General features: G+C 41.9%; 3 protein-coding genes across 3 annotated transcripts; all 3 read left to right on the top strand.

The window, feature by feature from the left end:
• Positions 1-1755: 1755 nt before the first annotated feature.
• On the top strand, positions 1756-3066 carry gpx9 (glutathione peroxidase 9). The gene is made up of 5 exons (XM_088284323.1): positions 1756-1966; positions 2161-2254; positions 2351-2481; positions 2558-2688; positions 2769-3066. The coding sequence occupies exons 1-5, from the start codon at positions 1835-1837 to the stop codon at positions 2824-2826; spliced, it is 546 nt and encodes a 181-aa protein (XP_088140449.1). The 5' UTR covers positions 1756-1834; the 3' UTR covers positions 2827-3066.
• Positions 3067-3538: 472 nt separating this feature from the next.
• Positions 3539-5616, top strand: ndufb8 (NADH:ubiquinone oxidoreductase subunit B8). Its single transcript, XM_088284413.1, has 5 exons — positions 3539-3679; positions 3909-4035; positions 4233-4332; positions 4420-4575; positions 5454-5616. Exons 1-5 carry the CDS (start codon positions 3589-3591, stop codon positions 5544-5546), a joined length of 567 nt encoding a protein of 188 aa, XP_088140539.1. The 5' UTR covers positions 3539-3588; the 3' UTR covers positions 5547-5616.
• A 124-nt stretch (positions 5617-5740) lies between these two features.
• Positions 5741-15723, top strand: sec31b (SEC31 homolog B, COPII coat complex component). Its single transcript, XM_088285090.1, has 27 exons — positions 5741-5886; positions 6692-6789; positions 6894-7017; positions 7099-7294; positions 7388-7483; positions 8037-8177; positions 8255-8397; positions 8467-8566; positions 8633-8794; positions 8924-9076; positions 9152-9382; positions 9485-9559; positions 9757-9849; positions 9965-10082; positions 10154-10332; positions 10478-10604; positions 10893-11038; positions 11354-11527; positions 11604-11732; positions 11827-12010; positions 12081-12473; positions 12596-12634; positions 13032-13090; positions 13364-13489; positions 13575-13694; positions 14157-14228; positions 14877-15723. Exons 2-27 carry the CDS (start codon positions 6711-6713, stop codon positions 15054-15056), a joined length of 3639 nt encoding a protein of 1212 aa, XP_088141216.1. The 5' UTR covers positions 5741-5886; positions 6692-6710; the 3' UTR covers positions 15057-15723.
• Positions 15724-18697: the final 2974 nt, after the last annotated feature.

Raw genomic sequence — 18697 nt, 5'->3', positions numbered from 1 at the left:
TTAGAAAACCCTGATGTTCCCTGAGCTGATTGCTGACTTCATTCAAGATTTGGCAAGTCTGTCCGACTTTTAGTTGCTCAAATATTTCCCTTTCCTTCCTCAAACGATTGGAAAAAGATAAATCAGACTCCAATTTGTCCATCCGTCCATGATAATTCCACAGTGCGTTCAAGTTGGAGCCATATCATACATGAGCTGATGTTCTTGGCGCCACGCTTTCATCAAAACAGGAAATCTCTTGTTATGAGAAGAAGCCCTTTAAACACAGATGTTGCACTGACGCGCGAGGCAACACACGAAGCATAACAATTTACTTAATGGACGCGTAAAACGTCGAGCCAAGACGAGCTGCCAAGAAGCATTGTTTGCTGATTGTGTTCGTCCCCTCTTCTCTTCCTACACACACATACACACACACGCTGAGGTTTAGTGGGCCTAGCCCGAAGGCCTCATGCAATATTTTTCTTGAGAAATCGAGGGAGACAGCAAGAGAAGCAGTGGCAATATGTCACTGTAAACGCTGCCATCACAAAGCACACCCTGTGGCGAGAGAAAGAGAGAAGAGGCGGGGGAAGGCGTGCTTGGTGGAGGTGTGATGTGCGGTGACATTGTACACTTAAGGGATGACACTCGGGCAGAGAGAGAGTACGAGAGGGGGGGAATCTAATTTATCTAGTATGTCTTAGTGAATCCATGCCCAATTGGTAATTCGAAAAATTGGGTTTTTTAAAGAGGACAGAACATGGTCAAGTGGTTGCTACATTTGCCTCAAAGAGGAAATTTCCTTTGTTCGAACTTCAGCTCCTGTGCGAAGTTTGCATGTTTTCCTCCATGTTTGCATTGGTTTGTTTTTCAGGAACTCTGGTTTCACATTCCTAAAACATTTTTGCTTACGGTCACAGAAACCTTTGGGTCAACACTGGTTACTGGAGTCAATGAAATTTTTTAGTCCCCAGATCCAGCCGCTGCGCTGCTTGTAATCAAAAGTGCAGCAGCGCCGCGCTGTGGTTGTAAAGGCTCATTGCAACGGAATCCAATAATCGTATCATACAACAGCCAGCCTTACATTTAACAGCTCGCCTCATTATGTGTTGCAGTTACGGAACGGAATTTTAGATACCTGTTTAACAAGGAAAATGACATTGTAAAATTTTAAATTGGATTATGACGTGTCAAAATGAGGTAAATACACTTTGGATTCAGGTCATGATAATTGTCAAAGATTGAATCAAGGCAAACAGACTCATTTTGATTTGTTTATTGAGTTGTTGTGTTTATTTCTTGCTTTCTCAAAAGGCTTACATTAGGCAGCTATGCTAATAGGCTAACAATATGGAAAAGGGAACGACAAAAAAAAAAAAAAAAGAAGCAATGGAAGATAAAGAGCATCCAACCGCCACTCAAATTGTTCCTCTGTACACTTCCACAGCGGGGTCCCCAACCAGAGAGCTGCGGACCAGTACTGGTCCAATCATGAATCAAAGACCTGTTATGAATTTTGCTTGACAACTCCACAAAGAGAGAGCAGCGGGTTTTCCTGTAAGCATCTCAACCTTTTATGAGTATTATAGATTTTGATTCTCTAATGATGTCTGCATTTATTTTAATAATGTTTGCGCCTCTTGCAGATGATAGCATCCTATTCCTGAATAGATGACCCATGTCTTGCTTGGTCACCTCTGCCCACAAGAACAATGCATTCAGTCACGCCGAACAATTGCTGACCTGTGTGTTTGTTTCAGTGAATGGCACGGATAGAGTCGCTTAGCGAATGGGTCACTCTCGGGCCGGTGTGTGCTAGCGAAACATTTGCATTAGGTAAAAAATTAGGAGCATGGCGAATAAATCCATCTATGATTTCTCTGCTGAAACCTTGGAAGGAGTGACGGTGCCGCTGGAGGACTTCCGGGGTAAAGTGCTTCTTGTCGTCAACGTGGCCACCTTCTGAGGATCAACAATCGAGGAGGTAAATTCTGCACTAATTCACAGCATTATTTTCCTATTCGGGGTCGTTTCCCTTTTTAGCAGTGTCCTACTGTACATAAAAACCCTAATTTCAAATCCTTTATCGATGAAATTTATCCCTAACAGTCTATTCTCGTTCATTTATTTTTCTCAATGCACATGTTCTGTTCCCTTTTGTTCAACTTTGTTCTTCAGTACCATCGACTGAATGCACTCATGGAAATGTTCGGTGACCTCAACTTCACCGTACTGGCCTTCTCCTGCAACCAGTTCGGCCTTCAATCCCCTGGTAGATCCACTCTATTGGATTATATTGTTATCGATGATCAGGGGGGCTTTTAGTCCTTATAAAGTGTTCTACATTCGGATGACTCTTTCTTTTTAGAGGTGAATAATGAAACCTTAAACATCCTGAAATACGTGAGACCCGGAAGGGGATTTGTGCCAAAGTTTCCCATCTTTGGTAAGGTGGAGGTGAATGGAGTCAGTGAGGAGCCGCTGTTCACCTACCTGAAGGTATATGAATACAAAAAACCATCGATACATTTATTGTAAACTGGCTGCTTTTCTCATTTGTTATAACATCTCACAGGAATCGTTGCCCTTTGTGAATCCTGTCATTGGCGATATAAAGAAGTTCTACTGGTCACCAATCACCGTCAATGATATCCGATGGAATTTTGAAAAGTTTCTAATCACTGCAGATGGCAAGCCCTTCAGCAGGTCAAGATGTTAACCATCTTAATTTTCTAAATATTAGCTTGAGGCCCAAAATGCCTTTTTTTGCTTTCAATTTGCCGCAGGTATGAACTTCACTGTCCCATTGACAAAGTTGAGAAGGACATCGCCGAGCTTTTGTAACCGACTCTTGTCAGTTGATCAGCGGTGGCAGCGTGACGGTCCCTCGGTAAACACACATGTGTGCCCGAGTTGGATCTGATGAGGAGGTGGAACGGGACTCGGAGCTACAGTGCATTCACTCTGAGCGCACATTCCTCTCCGCCACCAATACAGTTATTAAATATGAATGAATCAATGAAAAGTTCTGCTTTCTTTCACTATCACTCAGCAAACAAAGCCTCCCCATTAAACCTAATTAATGTCTAATTAGTTCCTAATATCCATGTTGCTGGTTTGATATATGTGACAGAAGTTGTACAGTCTCAAAAATAAACGCATTTACAGCATAGTTTTTTGGGGGGATTGTTGTGAAGACTTGCACTAAAGATTTACACGTGTGCAGTGTGAATGACTTCCCATAAGCGAATGATTTGCCATAACATCAGACACTAGATAAATATAGGAATTAAAAGAATTATTCAAAATTAGTATTAATAAATTTGAGACACGTGAAAGTCTACAGTAACATTCGTACTTGAATATTTCCCACCATTGTTGCACGTGATTTATTGGTTTCTTTCTTTGCTATACTCCATATAAAAACTACGAATTTATAATAATAATAATAATAATAATGTTTGTGCCAATATTAGTTTTTAATTACCATAAATAATAAGTAAAATAGATATTGCCCTCAGTTTAATTTTGGCCTTCATGATGACCCGTATTTCCGTCTCACGCATGCGCATTTCCTTCAGTGTCGGTCTGGAGTGAACTGTAAACATGGCCGTCGTTGGCTTCCGACGGTGGGCTCAAGCCCTTTCAAAGGGCCCAGCGTCCGGAATTTCAGCTCTTCTTTCCGGATCTAGGGCAGGTTAGATTGACCGCTGTGTATATTCGTGTGTATTTCATGAGTGCATTCAAATAAACGCGTTTTGTGCTCTTTTTGGAGACCCAAATTGACGTAACCTTGACAGACTAACTTTAGCTTTAGCTAAGTGGTTAGCGTCATCTGGCGATGAGGAATGACAATTGCTGTTTTTGCCATTGAATCTTGAATCGTTGGCTTGAATATATATTGTAATTTATTTTTATTTCTTCAGCATCTGGTGCTTCAAAGGATGATCTACCCGGCGCGTACCCCACTACTCCAGAAGCCAAAGCTGCAGCAGCAAAGAAGTACAACATGAGAGTTGAGGACTATGAGCCCTACCCAGACAAAGGAGAGGGGTACGTTTTGATTACTGTCATAATAATTTAATTTGGTTAAATGCATTTTTTTTGTTTCTCGGATTTTACAGTACACTTACTGTAATACTCTCACATGTAGGAAAAGTGTCCTACAGTCACCAATGCACTTCTCATTTTCATTTTGTTATAGCGCTCCAATGGTTTACATAATATCACTTTTTATTTGTTTCTTGCAGCTATGGTGATTATCCTAAACTTCCTGGCCGATCTCAACATGAGAGGGACCCCTGGTATCAATGGGACCACCCAGACCTGAGGAGGAACTGGGGAGAGCCGGTAAAAAGCATAATAGTTGATGAGAAGTTGTTTATTACAGTCAGTCATTCGTCTATTTTCATGCTTTTTTTAAATTTTTATTTCTAGATGCACTGGGATTTTGACATGTACATCAGGAATCGTGTGGATACATCTCCCACTCCTTTGTCCTGGAACACCATGTGCAAACAACTATTTGGTTTCATCGGCTTCATGTTGTTCATGTTCTACATCGGGGAGAAATTCCCTAGTTACCAACCTGTTGTAAGTATTAATTACAGCATTTAGACAAGAAATATTGAATTTGTCATGCGTACAAACCATTTTTTGAAAGGAGTACAACAGCAAAAAAAAAAAGCAAAGAATTTTGACACAGAAGTTGTAAATTTCCTAACTATGTTAATTTATGAATGTATTGAATTAAATAATTAAGATATAATTTAACAATAGTAAAAGTGTAATTTTATGACATTTTTAGACTTGGAGGGAAAACGTTTCAAATCTCAAAATTGTAAGAAATTGTACAAATTTCATTAGAATTAAATTGCAATATGACATAAAAACAAGCATGAATTTAGGGGCCCTAGTCGAGGCACTACAAGAAGGAAATTATAATAATATCAGAAAAACTGTAATTATTGAAAGTTGTCACATTTTAACAAGAAAATTTTTTTATTTTGCACAGTAAAAGCATTCTTGCTTTTATTTTGTAAATATTTTTTTAAATGTTCTTCTATGCTTACGATTGTTTCTCTTAATTTCAGTTTTATATGCAAAGATATTCAGATTTATACATCTCCCATGGATGTTGTTTCGTCATACAATTTCATCAAATATGTCATTCGCTTAATAGCCTTTTACCTTAGCATTTCTAACTTACTGTCACAATATCAATTTAAAAAAAAACAGCTTGATTTTAATTTGTGTTTTTCCTTTGTGTGTGTGTTAGTTCACAGTAGTCGGAGTCATAGTAATTTTAGAGCGTGAATCAAGGCAACTGAACTGTTCTTTTTCTTGTTTACTGAAAAGTTGACAAATGGCTTTGGCAACTTAACTATTAGACTAATGCTGTAATGTGATTTCTGATTTTTTTATTTTTATTATATTGTTTTTAATTACACATAGCTTATTCTCAATTCCAGGGACCCAAACAGTATCCCTACAACAACTTGTACTTGGAGAAAGGGGGAGATCCTGAAAAACAGCTGGAAGAAGTCAAGAATTATGAAATCTAAATGATATCGTCCTCTTCTCCATGTGTATATATTTAAAAATTCTGTCAAGAATAAAACACTTCTAACTACACTCACATGTAGTCGTGTCGTTTTTTAAGCATGTTGTTATTCATACCAGGAAGATGTATGTACTAATTTAGTGTGGAGCAACTATATGAATTGTTAACAATGCGTAAATGAGGCTGCGGTTTAGCGCAGGTTCCAAATGCTCCACGTCGGCCACCGTAGCTGAGTGACAACACGGCAACACTCAGCTCAGACTTCAGCGGCTAAACGATTAGCTCGGCGGTGGCTAACGTCAGTTCGGTGCTTGTGGGCAGTCCGGCTGCTAAATAGATTTGTAAGTGACAGTCGCGTGAATTATTAATGTATTTTGTTTGATGTTTTTAACCCTTTAGGGGCACGCGTCACGAATGTTTCGTGAAAAATGGAGCAACAAGGGTGTTGGCTGCCTAGCTTTGCTTGTCATGAGCCGCATAGGCGGCTCAGGTTTTGTGAGCAATTATGGATACACCGACGCAGATAACTCGTAGAAAAAAAGTGTTCACTACATTGTGCAATTGGTGGAACAATTAATTTTGAAATGTGTGCCACTTACTCCAGAGAATAATGGCAATTATCAGCTACGACTCGTATGTGAAGCTAATGCTAACCGCTAGCTTGGATTTACTTCGACTTTACCCAAGCGAAACATTATTCGCCGCGCGGCAAGGCGGCTTTACGGTAATTTTATTATTCAGTAACAGAAATGCGCTCATTAACACGGCTTTTGGGTTGCTGATCGTGTTTTGCGGCTATTAAAGTGACTCGCCAGTTTGTCGGCATTTAAAAGGATTGGCTTCTAGCTGTCAAGAGTTGGTGTGAGCCCGATTAATTATTAAATTGTGGCAAAGTTCAGCAGCCTCCTACATAATGTGTTCAGATAAATGCACCGTTATTCCGTAATAGCATTTAGTTACCCACAAGTAAAGGCGTGTTTTTTTATTCACACTAAAGTGGCCATTCAAATAAGACTAACTTGTTTTATTATTTCCCTGTATATACTGGATGATGTTTGCGATTTTCTATTTTACAAGTGCAGCTCATTGTGAATGTACCATATAATAATAAATAAATTTGCAAGTAGGGCCATATTTCTGTGCAAGTGTTCAAAGTTAGAGGAAGATGAGGCTGAAGGAGATCCAGAGGACCGCCCAGCAGGCGTGGAGTCCCGCTGGACACCATCCCATCTGCTTGGCGTTAGGTACTCAAACTAAGTCTTCACGAATAAGTGTCATTATTTTCTTTACTGTGGTTATTTTTTTTTCATTCTTGTTGACTGCACATGCTGGGATTTCTCTACAACAGGCACGTCGGCACAGCAGCTTGACGCTTCGTTCAACACCACGGCAGCCCTGGAGATATTTGAACTGGATTTTGCTGACCCCTCTCTAGACATGAAGCCGAGAGGGTCCCTGTGCACTACTAACAGGTAAACTGTGATAATGGTCAACTATCATTTTTGCTGCCTCAAAATTTGCACTAGTATGCTTAACTGTACAATTTTACACAGGTTACACAGTCTGGTGTGGGTTAATTTCGGGATGGGTGAGGATGCCACTGGAGGGCGGCTGGTAGCAGGCAGCGAGAATGGCGCACTAACAGTTTATAACCCGGAGGCCATCGTAAACTCTGGTGCAGAGGCCGTGGTGGGACAGTGCGAAAAGCATGCGGGACCCGTACGAGCGCTTGATTTCAACCCTTTCCAGGTGTGTTTCCCCACCAAATACATGAATGCATTTAATTAAAAATGTATATTTATATTAGCTTGTGTAAATAATGTTCCTCTTGTTGTCCCTCAGAGCAATCTCCTTGCATCTGGAGCAAATGATTCGGAGATATATATTTGGGATCTCAACAACTTCAGCAGTCCGATGACACCAGGAGCAAAAGCACAGGTGAGAATGTTATGAGCATTTAAATAAGTTTCAAATTTTAAAAAGAGTATCCGCATCTCTACTGATTCAACGTGTTGTCTCATTCTACTAATTGACTTGGGTCAATAAATTAAGTCGTGGTGTAAGCAAACACGGTGAAGCGGCATTTAGCTGTCATGTCGCACAGAAATGGAATAAGTTTGGCAACAGAAGTAAGGGCAGCCCCAAGTTTAAATGCACTTTAAAAATCCCTTCCCTAAAGTCGCTTAGTTTTTATTTTGTTAATTAATTTCCTTTGCTTTGAAATGTCTTTTGATTGTAAATGTGTCTGAATGTTGTCGATGTACATTTTTTATTCATTTTAAACATCTACTTTTGTTTTCCTTGCATCGTGAATGTCTTCTGCTGTTCAGTTTGTAAATGCTTTTAGATTCTGTGTATTTATTTGTGTGAAGCACATTGAGTTGCCTTGCGTATGAAATGTGCCATATAAATTGTTACCTTGCCTTACTAAGTTTGCACTTTGCGTATTGGGAGCCCATTTCTATGTGACCTCTTGTTCTTCACTTTTCAGCCTGCGGAGGACATCAGTGTGGTGTCGTGGAACCGGCAAGTACAGCACATCCTAGCTTCGGCCAACCCCAGCGGCAAAGCCGTCGTTTGGGACCTGAGGAAGAACGAGCCCATCATCAAGATCAGCGACCACAGCAACCGGGTTTGTGAGCCCCTCGCGTTTGAAAGGTCTGCACAGCTCAACGGTTGATTTGAAAATTATTTGTCTTGTGTGTCCAGATGCACTGTTCCGGGATGGTGTGGCACCCCGACGTGGCCACTCAGTTGGTTCTGGCCTCCGAGGACGACCGCCTACCCGTCATCCAGATGTGGGACCTTCGTTTTGCCACGTCTCCTCTTAAAGTTCTTGAGAATCACACACGGTGAGGCTAAAATATATATATTTTTTCTTTCAAAAGACTAAATTTGTTGTCGCCATTATTTTCCTAAAGGGGGATTTTGTCAGTCTCCTGGAGCCAGGCTGACTCTGAGCTCCTATTGAGCAGCGCTAAGGACAACCGCATCCTCTGCTGGAATCCAAACACTGCAGAGGTAGGGCAACTTAAATGTTCCTGCCTTTTTAATGAAGACAAATGCAATGAATCATTTTTATGTTAGGTCATCTACGAGCTTCCCACGACGAACCAGTGGTGTTTCGACGTCCAGTGGTGTCCGAGGAATCCCGCTCTGCTTTCGGCGGCCTCGTTTGATGGCAGAATCACTGTTTACTCGGTGATGGGCGGGAGCTTAAAGGCTCAGCATCAAAGTACCGCTGATAAGGTACCCAGAATGTGTGCCATGTTATATTTTCAGAAATGTCAAGACACTTGGAAACGTTTAAATTGTAGGGAAGAATAGCAAAGTATGTCACCTTTTAACGTTTTTTCACGCATTTTTCTTCCCTCCCAGATCTCATCCTCATTTGATACAATGGATCCCTTTGGTACAGGGCAGGTGCTCCCTCCCCTGCAGGTTCCTCAGCCAACAGTACAAGACACCATAGTTCCTCCTCTGAAGAAGCCACCCAAGTGGGTGCGAAGACCAGTGGGGGCCTCCTTTGCCGTAAGTGGAAAAGCTCCCCAAGTGTTAAGTCGCGTGTCATCGTCGCTTCTGATTCAATATTTGTTCCCCCTCAAGTTTGGCGGAAAGCTGATAACGTTTGAGAATCCCAAGATGGCAGCCGTGCAGAGCCCCCAGCCCGTCCCCAGGCAGGTGTTTGTCAGCCAGGTCACCACGGAGACGGAGTTCCTGCAGCGTTCCAGGGAGTTGCAGGTGGCGTTGCAGTCTGGTTCCTTCAACAACTACTGCCAGGCCAAGATCCAGAGCGCCAAGTCGGAGGCTGAGCAGGACATATGGAAGTTCCTCCTGGTACGCCGTGCATGATCTTGCCTTATGGAACACCTCACACCACTCCTAAGTTACTGTTTGAAGCTAATTTAGTGCTTTACTGCTTTTTTTTTTTTTTAACAGGTGAATTTTGAAGATGAGGCACGCATCAAATTCCTGCGACTTTTGGGTTTCAGTAAAGATGACTTGGAGAAAAAGGTATTATGAGTAAGACTGCAGTATACGTTGCATGTGGAAATTAAAGTTTTTGTTAAGTCAGAGCCTTATTCTGAAATTTAATTCTTATTTTTTTAAAACCCTCTAAATTGTACACACAACACCCCACAATGGTGGGAAAAGTTTGTTATTAAATGTAATCAAACAACAAGCTAAAAAACTACTTTTATATTGGACAGATTTCTAAATGCTTGGGGAAAAACTTTCAACCCAATGGACATGCCGTGGATGCTGAGGACCTCGCTAAAAAGATGCTGCAGCTCTCCACTGAGGTCTGAAACTCATTCAGTAGGGTGCCCTGGAACCTCCAAAGATTCAGAATAATTCTTTGTGGTGTACAGTTATAACGCTTCCTTTTTGTCTCAGCTATTCCTGTTGTGTCCTCAGAGGTCTGAAGAAGCAACCGCAGACGGCGAGGTTAGGTCGTCAGGCTCTGTTTCACCCGCCGACTTTTTCAGCCAGAATCAGAAAGAAATCCCCAACTTTCAGATCCCCGTTTCGTGCGGTAAGCACAAGCAAATCTTGCGACCGCAGCAAATGAGCGACGTGTGGCTGACGCGCAACGTTCTCCATTAGATACGGACGGTTTGATAAGCCAGGCGCTGCTTGTGGGCAATTTTGAGGGCGCGGTGGATTTGTGTCTGAGCGACGGCCGCTACGCCGAAGCCATCCTGCTGTCCATCAGTGGTGGAGAGGAGCTGCTCAAGAAGACCCAGCAGAAGTACCTGAGCAAGCAGAAGAACAGCATCTCCATGGTGAGGCTCTGTGAAAGCTGCAAAATATGCCTTGGCCCAATAAAGGTTGGGGAACTTGAAATTAAACGATGGCAGAATCCTAATTTCATCTACACATGCAAATTAAAGAGGGCCGTGTTCCCATGAATGTGTTACTTTTCTGTAGCTCATATCATCAGTGGTGACGCAGAACTGGAGAGACATCGTGCAAAGCTGTGAGCTGGACAACTGGAAGGAAGCGCTCGCCGCTCTCCTCACCTACGCTCACCCTGAAGAATTTGCCCAGCTGTGCGGTAAGATGACGGCGCTTTCACAAAAACGGCACTTGCGCTTGAGATCTTAGGTCATCTTGTATCGATGAATAGATACTTTATTATGAAAATTAATAATAAAGTCAAGGTGTAACGGTAGCAAGAAGTGCGTTCATACACAAAGCTCACAATCAACCAAGAAAGGACATAACGGTGAGGGACATAAAAACCATACGTTCCTGAGAATGGTACCAAGAAGGCAGGTTAACATCCGTTTGACAATCAAATGGCGGCTGAAACAAACGACCTCCTGAATCTTTCTCTGGCTAGATACCTTGGGCGGCCGCTTGGAGCGAGGTGGCATGGAGAAACGCTGCCTGCAGGCATGCTTGTGTTACATCTGCTCTGGAAACATCGAGAGGCTTGTGGAGTGTTGGGCCATGCACAGGGACTGCTCATCTCCTCTCGGCCTGGAAGTAAGGAAAAAAACAAACAAATGTCATTTGTATTAAAACATTACAATTCTCATTGGCGTGTTTTTTATCCATGTATTTTGTTTTCTTTGTTGTTTGAAGGTTTTGCAAGTTGAAGGCTGATTTTAATTACAGTCCTCCTAAATGTTTGAAAAATCCAATTGGTTATTTTTTTTTTTTTTGTCCTTAATTGTGTGAGGAAGCAGAAGAAAATTATAATTGTCCTTTGTAAACATGATATTTTCTATGTTGCGTTGAGAATGCTTTAATTCTGAGTTGTTTTCTGTTTTTGTCCTGTTTGTTTTTTTTCCCCCCCAGGATCTAGTGGAAAAAGTAATGATGCTGCGCAAGTCCATCGAACGCCTCCGAAACAGCGAGGTGGCGGTGCAGAGCCCCGTCCTGGCCGAGAAGCTGACGTGCTACGCCGGCATCCTTGCTGCAGAAGGCAGCCTGGCCACTGCCATGGCCTACCTGCCCGACAATTCTGATCAAGTGAGGTTTCGTCCTCATTCCCACACCGAGTCAAATCTGACCTGATTTCTAATTTGTGTGTGCGTGGTCTCCTCAGCCTGGAATCAACATGCTGCGAAACAGACTGTTCCATGCTCAGGGAGAGGCTGCACACCCACAGCAGCCTCAAAGCACAGCTAAGCCCGTTGCTCCTTCTCACACTCCGACACAGAAAGCACAAATCATGGTATGGATTTACATCATCATTTGCATCCCTGCTACTTTGCCTCTTAATGCATGAAACACACACAGTAGAGTATTTTTCTCTTTCCCAATCTAAGGATCAGTACCAGCCCCCTCCTGCTCTTCATCACCAGCAGCAGCATCAGCAGCCTCCTATGCCAACATCGGCACTATTCCAGCCTCAAGTTCTTCCGAGTAGCTCCGGCCCTGGCCTGCCTCCCTCTTCTCATGGGCTGCCACCTCCGACCATGAGGCCTCCGTACCCGCAGCATCCAGCTCCAGGTATGGCCACAAGTTCATTCATCTGTCACATTTTGAATTTGATATGTTTGAATTCTTTGGTTTCTTCAAGGTTTTGTTCCACATCAGCCATTCCAGCTGTCCCCCATGGGCGGACCGTCAGTCTTCTCCCCTCCAGGCCCCTCCATGCCAGCCGCTTACTTGTCAGGACCTCCGCTGCCACATTCTTCGTCGGCCCCCGGGGGCCTCCCCCCCATGCCCAGCCCCGGTGTTCCACCGACGAGCTTCATGCCCTCTACCTCCTTGCCGTCGGGCCCCATGCCATCTAGCTCCCAGCCCGGAGCCCCCGTCCCCATGTACCCCGGGGGGCTCCACAGCCAGGGGCCCGTGCCCCCCATGGCCACCGGTCCCTATGTTCCTCTTGGATCAGGTTACCCACAAGGGGGCCCCGGCGCTCCTGCTGCAAAGCCCTTTGCGACTTCAGCTGCCGCTCCTCCTCCCGCAGGTTGGTGCCACGTCGCTCACTTCAGCTTCCAGTTTCCTCTCCTCTCACATCTGTGAACATAATGCACGCATTGTTAGAGATGGTTACGTTACACTCAGTTGTCCTCCTCATGTGACTTTCAGGATTCTTTCCTTGGCTGAATACCCAGTTTGACCCTCAAGGTGACAGTGTTAGCAATGCATTTGGGATAAGAGTTCAAGTAAAGCCAGAAAAATAGAAACATGTCTGACAATTGAATCTGATTGACAAATTTTTCTTGACTTTGGCATTGTAATGAAGGCTCTATTTTTCTGGATACGTATAGTTTGTTTGCTGCCTCTTGCTTTTGCTGCTGCAATATCACAACAATGGGACATTAAGTGTGAATTGAGAAATTCCTTAGCAGCTGCTTGATCGCTGTTGGATGATTATCAAGAAGTTGCGCAAACAGGCCTTGCCGGCGTATTTGTTTCTTTATTGCTTGTAATGTTTGTTTTCGGGTTTTTTTCACAGAATTTAACAAATTATTCTATAGCGCAACATGAATTTGATTTTTTTAATTGTCATCTCTGGTTTTAGCATCCCAAGAAGGCTGGAATGATCCACCAGCGGTACGAGGTGGACCCAGAAAGAAGAAGGTATACTTGGATTGTCTAAAAAGCCTCGTTTGGCACTAAAATCCTGTAATATTGCCACATCGGAGCTTAGACAGAAAATAAAAACCCAGCAATGGCAAGATATTAGGGTGCAATGTGAAACAGTCACATAGATAATTACATGATGTCTGTGAAATGTATAAAATAATTTGAGCGGGAAAAGTGGCTGTCCATTTTTAAATTGTATACCACTGTCACCCAGATGGAAAATTCCAGATTAACTTTACCATTTTAATAGTGACATGTATGAAACAGGTTCCTGATAACTACACTCCACCCGCCCCTATCACTGCCCCCGTGATGGGTTTCCCAGTGGAGGCTCCTCAGGCGCACAACAACGCCCAGGTCCCCCCCGGAGCCCCGCAGGAGCCCAATATGCAGGTCGGTGTCCGACAAGGCGCCCCGCAGCATATCACAAGCAAACATGCAGGTTTCCACCTCACCGTGCGTTTGCACCCACCCCCAGCTCCTCCAGCAGCTCCCCGCAGAGCGGGTGGAGCAGAAAGAGATCCCCGCCGAGCACATGGTGCTCAAATCCACCTTTGACAGTCTAGTGCAGCGCTGCCAGCTCTCAGCAGGAGACCCAGTAAGTCCGACAGACTCTCTTGTTATTCGCCAAAAGGATTTTATATTGTAGTGGGACTTTCACTTACGGGTATACCAGCCAGTGCTGAACAATTAATCAAATTCAATTTGATAGTAGAAAGCAATTTTAATTAAAATAAATAAGTTTTTGTTTTTAAAAAAAAAATGCTTGTGAAAGGAAAATAACTGCATATTAAATCGCAATCTTGAGGAGGGAAAATCGCTATTAGATTATTTTGAAAATTCTTCAGCCCCAATACCAGTTTACTACAATTTTGAGTAGTGCGTCATCACACTCAATTTTTTTTTTTGGTCACATCCCTTTATCAACACATTAATGCGAGAATCCGTACAAAAATTAATTTCAATTTCAATGGGGAAAAATTATTGGTGAAGGATGAAAGTGATTTGGAATGAGTGCCGTCAAGGTACCGTTTTATTTATTAAATTCCTTTCTTTACAGCAAACAAAACGGAAACTCGATGATGCAGCCAAGCGTTTGGGATGCCTGTATGACAAGCTGAGGGAGCAGTCGGTAAGGAAACGTTAAATGTCAAGTCATGATGTCCACGACTGTATAATATCATATTCCAAAATTGGGTTTGTATTCATTAGTCCGAATGATTGAAAACCGATGTTAAAAATGTTGCCGATCGATGCAATGAAGGCTTAATTCATGCTTACATTCAATTGTGTTTCGGGGCAGCAACCATCATTCAGCACCTTCACTGGAAATCAAAAGCAAACATGAAAGTTAGCTGTGCAAATACTTTGAAGAGATTACCAAAAAAATCCAATACTGTTAATACCTCTAACGCAGAGAGTGACAGTCATACCTTTCCATGTTTTCAGCAGATTTATCACATTGACATAAGTGAAACTTTTTATTTTTATTTTTTTTTGACTCCCTGGACATTTACCTCTGAGCCTTAGAAGACTCTGCTGCCTATGGAAAATGTTTTAAATAATAATTGTTAAACAGCATTTGATTTAATTATTCCAGTCATTGAACGGTATTTGCTTAATCTTCGACCAACGGGATATTTTTGTCGCTTTCGGGAATTTAACAACTGGATCTGTAATCCCTCGAATGGAACCTTCGTCATCACCATCAGCGTCATCTCCTCGCGCTTTTAACGTGCGGCATCGCTTATCTTGTTGTGCATCGGCGCCCTCTCCTCAGCTCTCCCCCAACATCCTGAACGGCCTGCATGAGATCGGCCGCTGCGTGGCCAACCAGAACTACCAGCGCGGCCTGGAGGTCCACACGCTGGTGGTGAGCAGCAGCAACTTCAGCGAGATCTCCGCCTTCATGCCCATCCTCAAAGTAGTCATGACCATCGCCAACAAGCTGGGCGTCTGAGCCACATGCCCGCGCCTCAGTGTTCAACAAACGGAACAAAACTAAAAAAATATTTATTTCCTTTTCTTACGTGGGCGGATTGTGGTCTTCATCTTCATCTGATGAATGTATCCGGAAAGTCGTGGAGGCACAAACGCAACACTCAATGTACAAAGTAAAACATTTGTGGGCTTAAGTGTGTTTTTGTAGTTGGCGGATGGTTTTATAGTCAGCCAGGCAAAGTGGGACACGTACGAAACAAAATACGATGTGAGAAATTCAGTAACTGTGCGCCAATCCTTTCATGAATTGTGCCATCATCTTTTCCAACCTGTTCAGTCTGTTATTTAGTAGTGTATGAATGAGTAGCATATTCATTTCATTCAACCTTGATGCTTTAATCTCCACCCGGCTGTGTCTTCTCCTTTACTTTTAAGCGTTTGTACAGTAGATGGCGTAGTTGGAAAGGATTGTATATTCTGGTGGGAATTCTGGGTGCATCATGGAAGCAGAAGGCAGGAAAGTGCCTCCGTGTGCGAGTATCTGCGTGTGTGTGTGTGTGCTAATTTTTTTTTTTTTGCACAAATGTTTATACAGTACAATCCATTTCGCTTATTTAACTCGTGTAATATTTTTTTCCTTCATTTTCAAATTAAATGTACCTTTCTTCAATTTCAAGGCTCATCGCGCTTCAATTCCTTGGCAACAATTAAAAAAGGTTTAATTTTTACTTTTTAAAAAAAAATAAAATTATAACTAAAAACTAATCCATATCTTAATGAAATATAATATTTTATGGAAATATTTTATTATAATTATTTAAATGTTTTTAAGTTAAATGTCAAAATTGACATGTTTACAGTTAAAAATATAAAAGTACAAATTAATACACACTCTTGATTAAATAGAATTCTTTATTTTAATGTATATTTTCGTTGGTAATCATTCAGTAGAAATGTGGCAAGTACGATTTACATTAGTCTAATCAGTTACTTTAAATTGGAATGTAATTTTTTTGTGATTTATTAATACAGTATAGACATTTCAAATGTGGGATTGTGTATGAATTGTAACTTATTTTGTACCTACGAAAGGTAGTCGTCATACTAGTGGGCCATTTTATTTTCTTGTTCCAAATGCTTTTTCCCTCCCATTTCCCACATTTCATAAAGGCGCTTCAACGCACCACCTGCGGGATGGCACTGTGTGCTTTGCCGCCTTCGAGGACTTGTTACGTAACAGTCATTGTGCACTTGACGCACGTTGACGCAAAAGTGCCTTGCCGCCATTGGTGAGAGGGCGATCATAAGTCAGGAACTCATTACTGATTGGCTCCTTGCAGTCAGGTGCTGCGAGCGACGGTTTGCGCGCGTTCATTTTGGGGATGTTGAACTGTAGTAACCTCCAGTCATGTAAGTGTGGTGGTGGTGGTGGTGGTGCGGCGTTAATATTCCCAAACATCACACCACACCGAACAGCAGCCTGAGTCATGCTTCTCTTCTTGGGCTGTAAGAACTCTACTGTAAACCCAGAAGGGGTCATCATACTAAAAAGATAAATTAAATGCAAAACCAGTAATGAAAATTGGGAAGTAATTATTTCTGTAAATTATAATACTGTACTCATTCCAAACTGTAATATTGTCAAGTCAAAAAGTAGTTGATTAAAATGCATTTGAGTTTTTCCTCAATTCCAAAAATGATGTGGCCCATCTGTTATGAGGTCCTTGAGCAACAAACTTTGGCCTAATACAAGGACTGTATTCAGCCATCTATCAGGGTTGATGTAATAACAATGTTATAATGTGTGCCCTCCTGCTTGCACGTAGACCTCCCTCGCATTCCTCTCTGTCCTGTCTAAAACTATCATTGCCATTTTTAGACTTTCTTCGCTGCTAAGGTAATGCCTGTAAGTGCACTTTGAGGATGTAAGTTCCAAGTAGACATCATGGAGCATATTTACAAACAACTATTTTTATGTACTTTTTTTCCCCTGCAAATTTAAGTTTGAGGTCATACTTTTTTTCATTGGACATCTTTCTCTTATGCAAATAAAAAGGAAAACCTTTTTAATCGGACAGCAATAGAAATATTTCAGTGAAAAAGGGGGAAAAAAATGTGCTTTTCTTTACTTTTATGATCCCATTTCATTGGACTCACCCAAAAGAAAAACCTACCAAATTCACGCACTTAATTTGGTAGTCCTTTTTTTGTTGTCAAATAAAAAAACGTTTTAACATTTCATTACCTCCCTAATTTAAGATAACACGAAAAACTGAACCAACTACTTTCATTTCAGGAGTAGAATTTAAGGGTTTAACTGAGGAGGATGTGGCCATTTTTTTTCATCCTGAGGCGATGAATAAAAAAAAAAAGTCAAAATTTGACTAAGCCATTATTTTAAGTGGGGGACTGTTTTCCATTCTCTCCCCCTTTTGAAAATATAAAGAAAATTTGTTTTTTTAAGTGATTGTTGATAAAAGCCATTTTTATAACCAACCTTGGCAAAATTCTCAACATAAACACAAGAATGACACGCGTCTTGAAAATACTGTGAACTTTATTTCCGAACTGAGCAGTTTGACAAAACAATTCAAGACTTCCTAACTTTTTGCAATCCTTGTCGCTTTTGGAGCGACGCTAATTTGGGGGGGTAGTGCTTGCACAGCGTGTGGCATCGCTAACCAGTTGGCACATTCGTTAAATGAGAGATGTGGAGTTCGGAATTTTGCACATGACATTTGACTAAATGGGTTACCCCCTCCCCCTCCCACACTTGTTTTTTTTTTAAGTGCTACTTTTAATTGTAATACCAACTATGCCTCTGTAAACATGGACCTTGGTTTCATTTGATCTGATTTTTGTCGGGACAGAACGGGTGACCATCAGGAATGAATCAAGTCATAAGGCATTTGGTAATTTCCTGACTTTTTGAAAGGTGGATCAGGGAGGGACAAAATAAACAGGCGCTCCAATTCCAGATAGAAGATACGAAACGGGTTTCGAAGGCTAGCGGTTCTTATCTGAGCGATGCTATTTCAGTCGGTACCAAAAAGAACGCAACAATAAATACATAAATAAGATCGTAGAAGCATTCGGTAAAACCCGGCACTCGAAAGAGGGTTGAGATTCACGGCGCTCGCCGACAAAACGTACGGTGTACCATCACCATCATGCATGGATGGCCACATGGTCACATGACCCGGCTGCTACATCGACCGGTGGAGATGTTGCATAAAACGTCGCAAGAGGAAGCGAAGCCACGGACGCCACGAGAATATCCAAAAACGTCCACAAAGCGCACTGAAAAAAAAAAAAAATTTGGCACTAGATAAACAACTTGATTGTTAAATTTCACAACAAATGAACCATTTTCTACACTTTTGGTTTTAGTTTGTCAAATGTTTGGATTGTCTTTTTTTTTTTTTTTAAACTTAACGACGCTAACAATCTATTAATTGTGTAGGATAAGATAAACAAGTGGCTACATCAGCGACCTTTGAGTACACGGCAATTTTTTTTTCCCAAAATAAATTCAAATCCAAAACACTTTTGCCAAACACCGAAGCCCGATTGAACGCAGGAAGGCTGAGAGCTTAGCTAAAACGTGTTAATGTTGATGTTAAATCGGCTTCACAAATTTTAGAAACGGCTACGAAAAAC

This window comes from Idiotropiscis lumnitzeri, chromosome 20, assembly GCF_059441095.1.
Source record: "Idiotropiscis lumnitzeri isolate Australia: NSW breed Sydney's pygmy pipehorse chromosome 20, RoL_Ilum_1.0, whole genome shotgun sequence".
Lineage (NCBI taxonomy): Eukaryota > Metazoa > Chordata > Actinopteri > Syngnathiformes > Syngnathidae > Idiotropiscis > Idiotropiscis lumnitzeri.
Note: the sequence above shows the minus strand (reverse complement) of the source record. Positions and strands in the feature narration are given on the sequence as shown.

Bases quoted from the DNA above. Each gene is read 5' to 3' on its own strand.
- ndufb8 (XM_088284413.1), top strand. From the start codon at position 3,589: ATGGCCGTCGTTGGCTTCCGACGGTGGGCTCAAGCCCTTTCAAAGGGC. The intron at 3,680-3,908 runs GTTAGATTGACC...TTATTTCTTCAG, and splicing joins TCTTTCCGGATCTAGGGCAG to CATCTGGTGCTTCAAAGGAT. The intron at 4,333-4,419 runs GTAAAAAGCATA...TTTTATTTCTAG, and splicing joins GGAGGAACTGGGGAGAGCCG to ATGCACTGGGATTTTGACAT.
- sec31b (XM_088285090.1), top strand. From the start codon at position 6,711: ATGAGGCTGAAGGAGATCCAGAGGACCGCCCAGCAGGCGTGGAGTCCC. The intron at 10,333-10,477 runs GTGAGGCTCTGT...ACTTTTCTGTAG, and splicing joins AGAAGAACAGCATCTCCATG to CTCATATCATCAGTGGTGAC. The intron at 13,091-13,363 runs GTATACTTGGAT...TGTATGAAACAG, and splicing joins GTGGACCCAGAAAGAAGAAG to GTTCCTGATAACTACACTCC.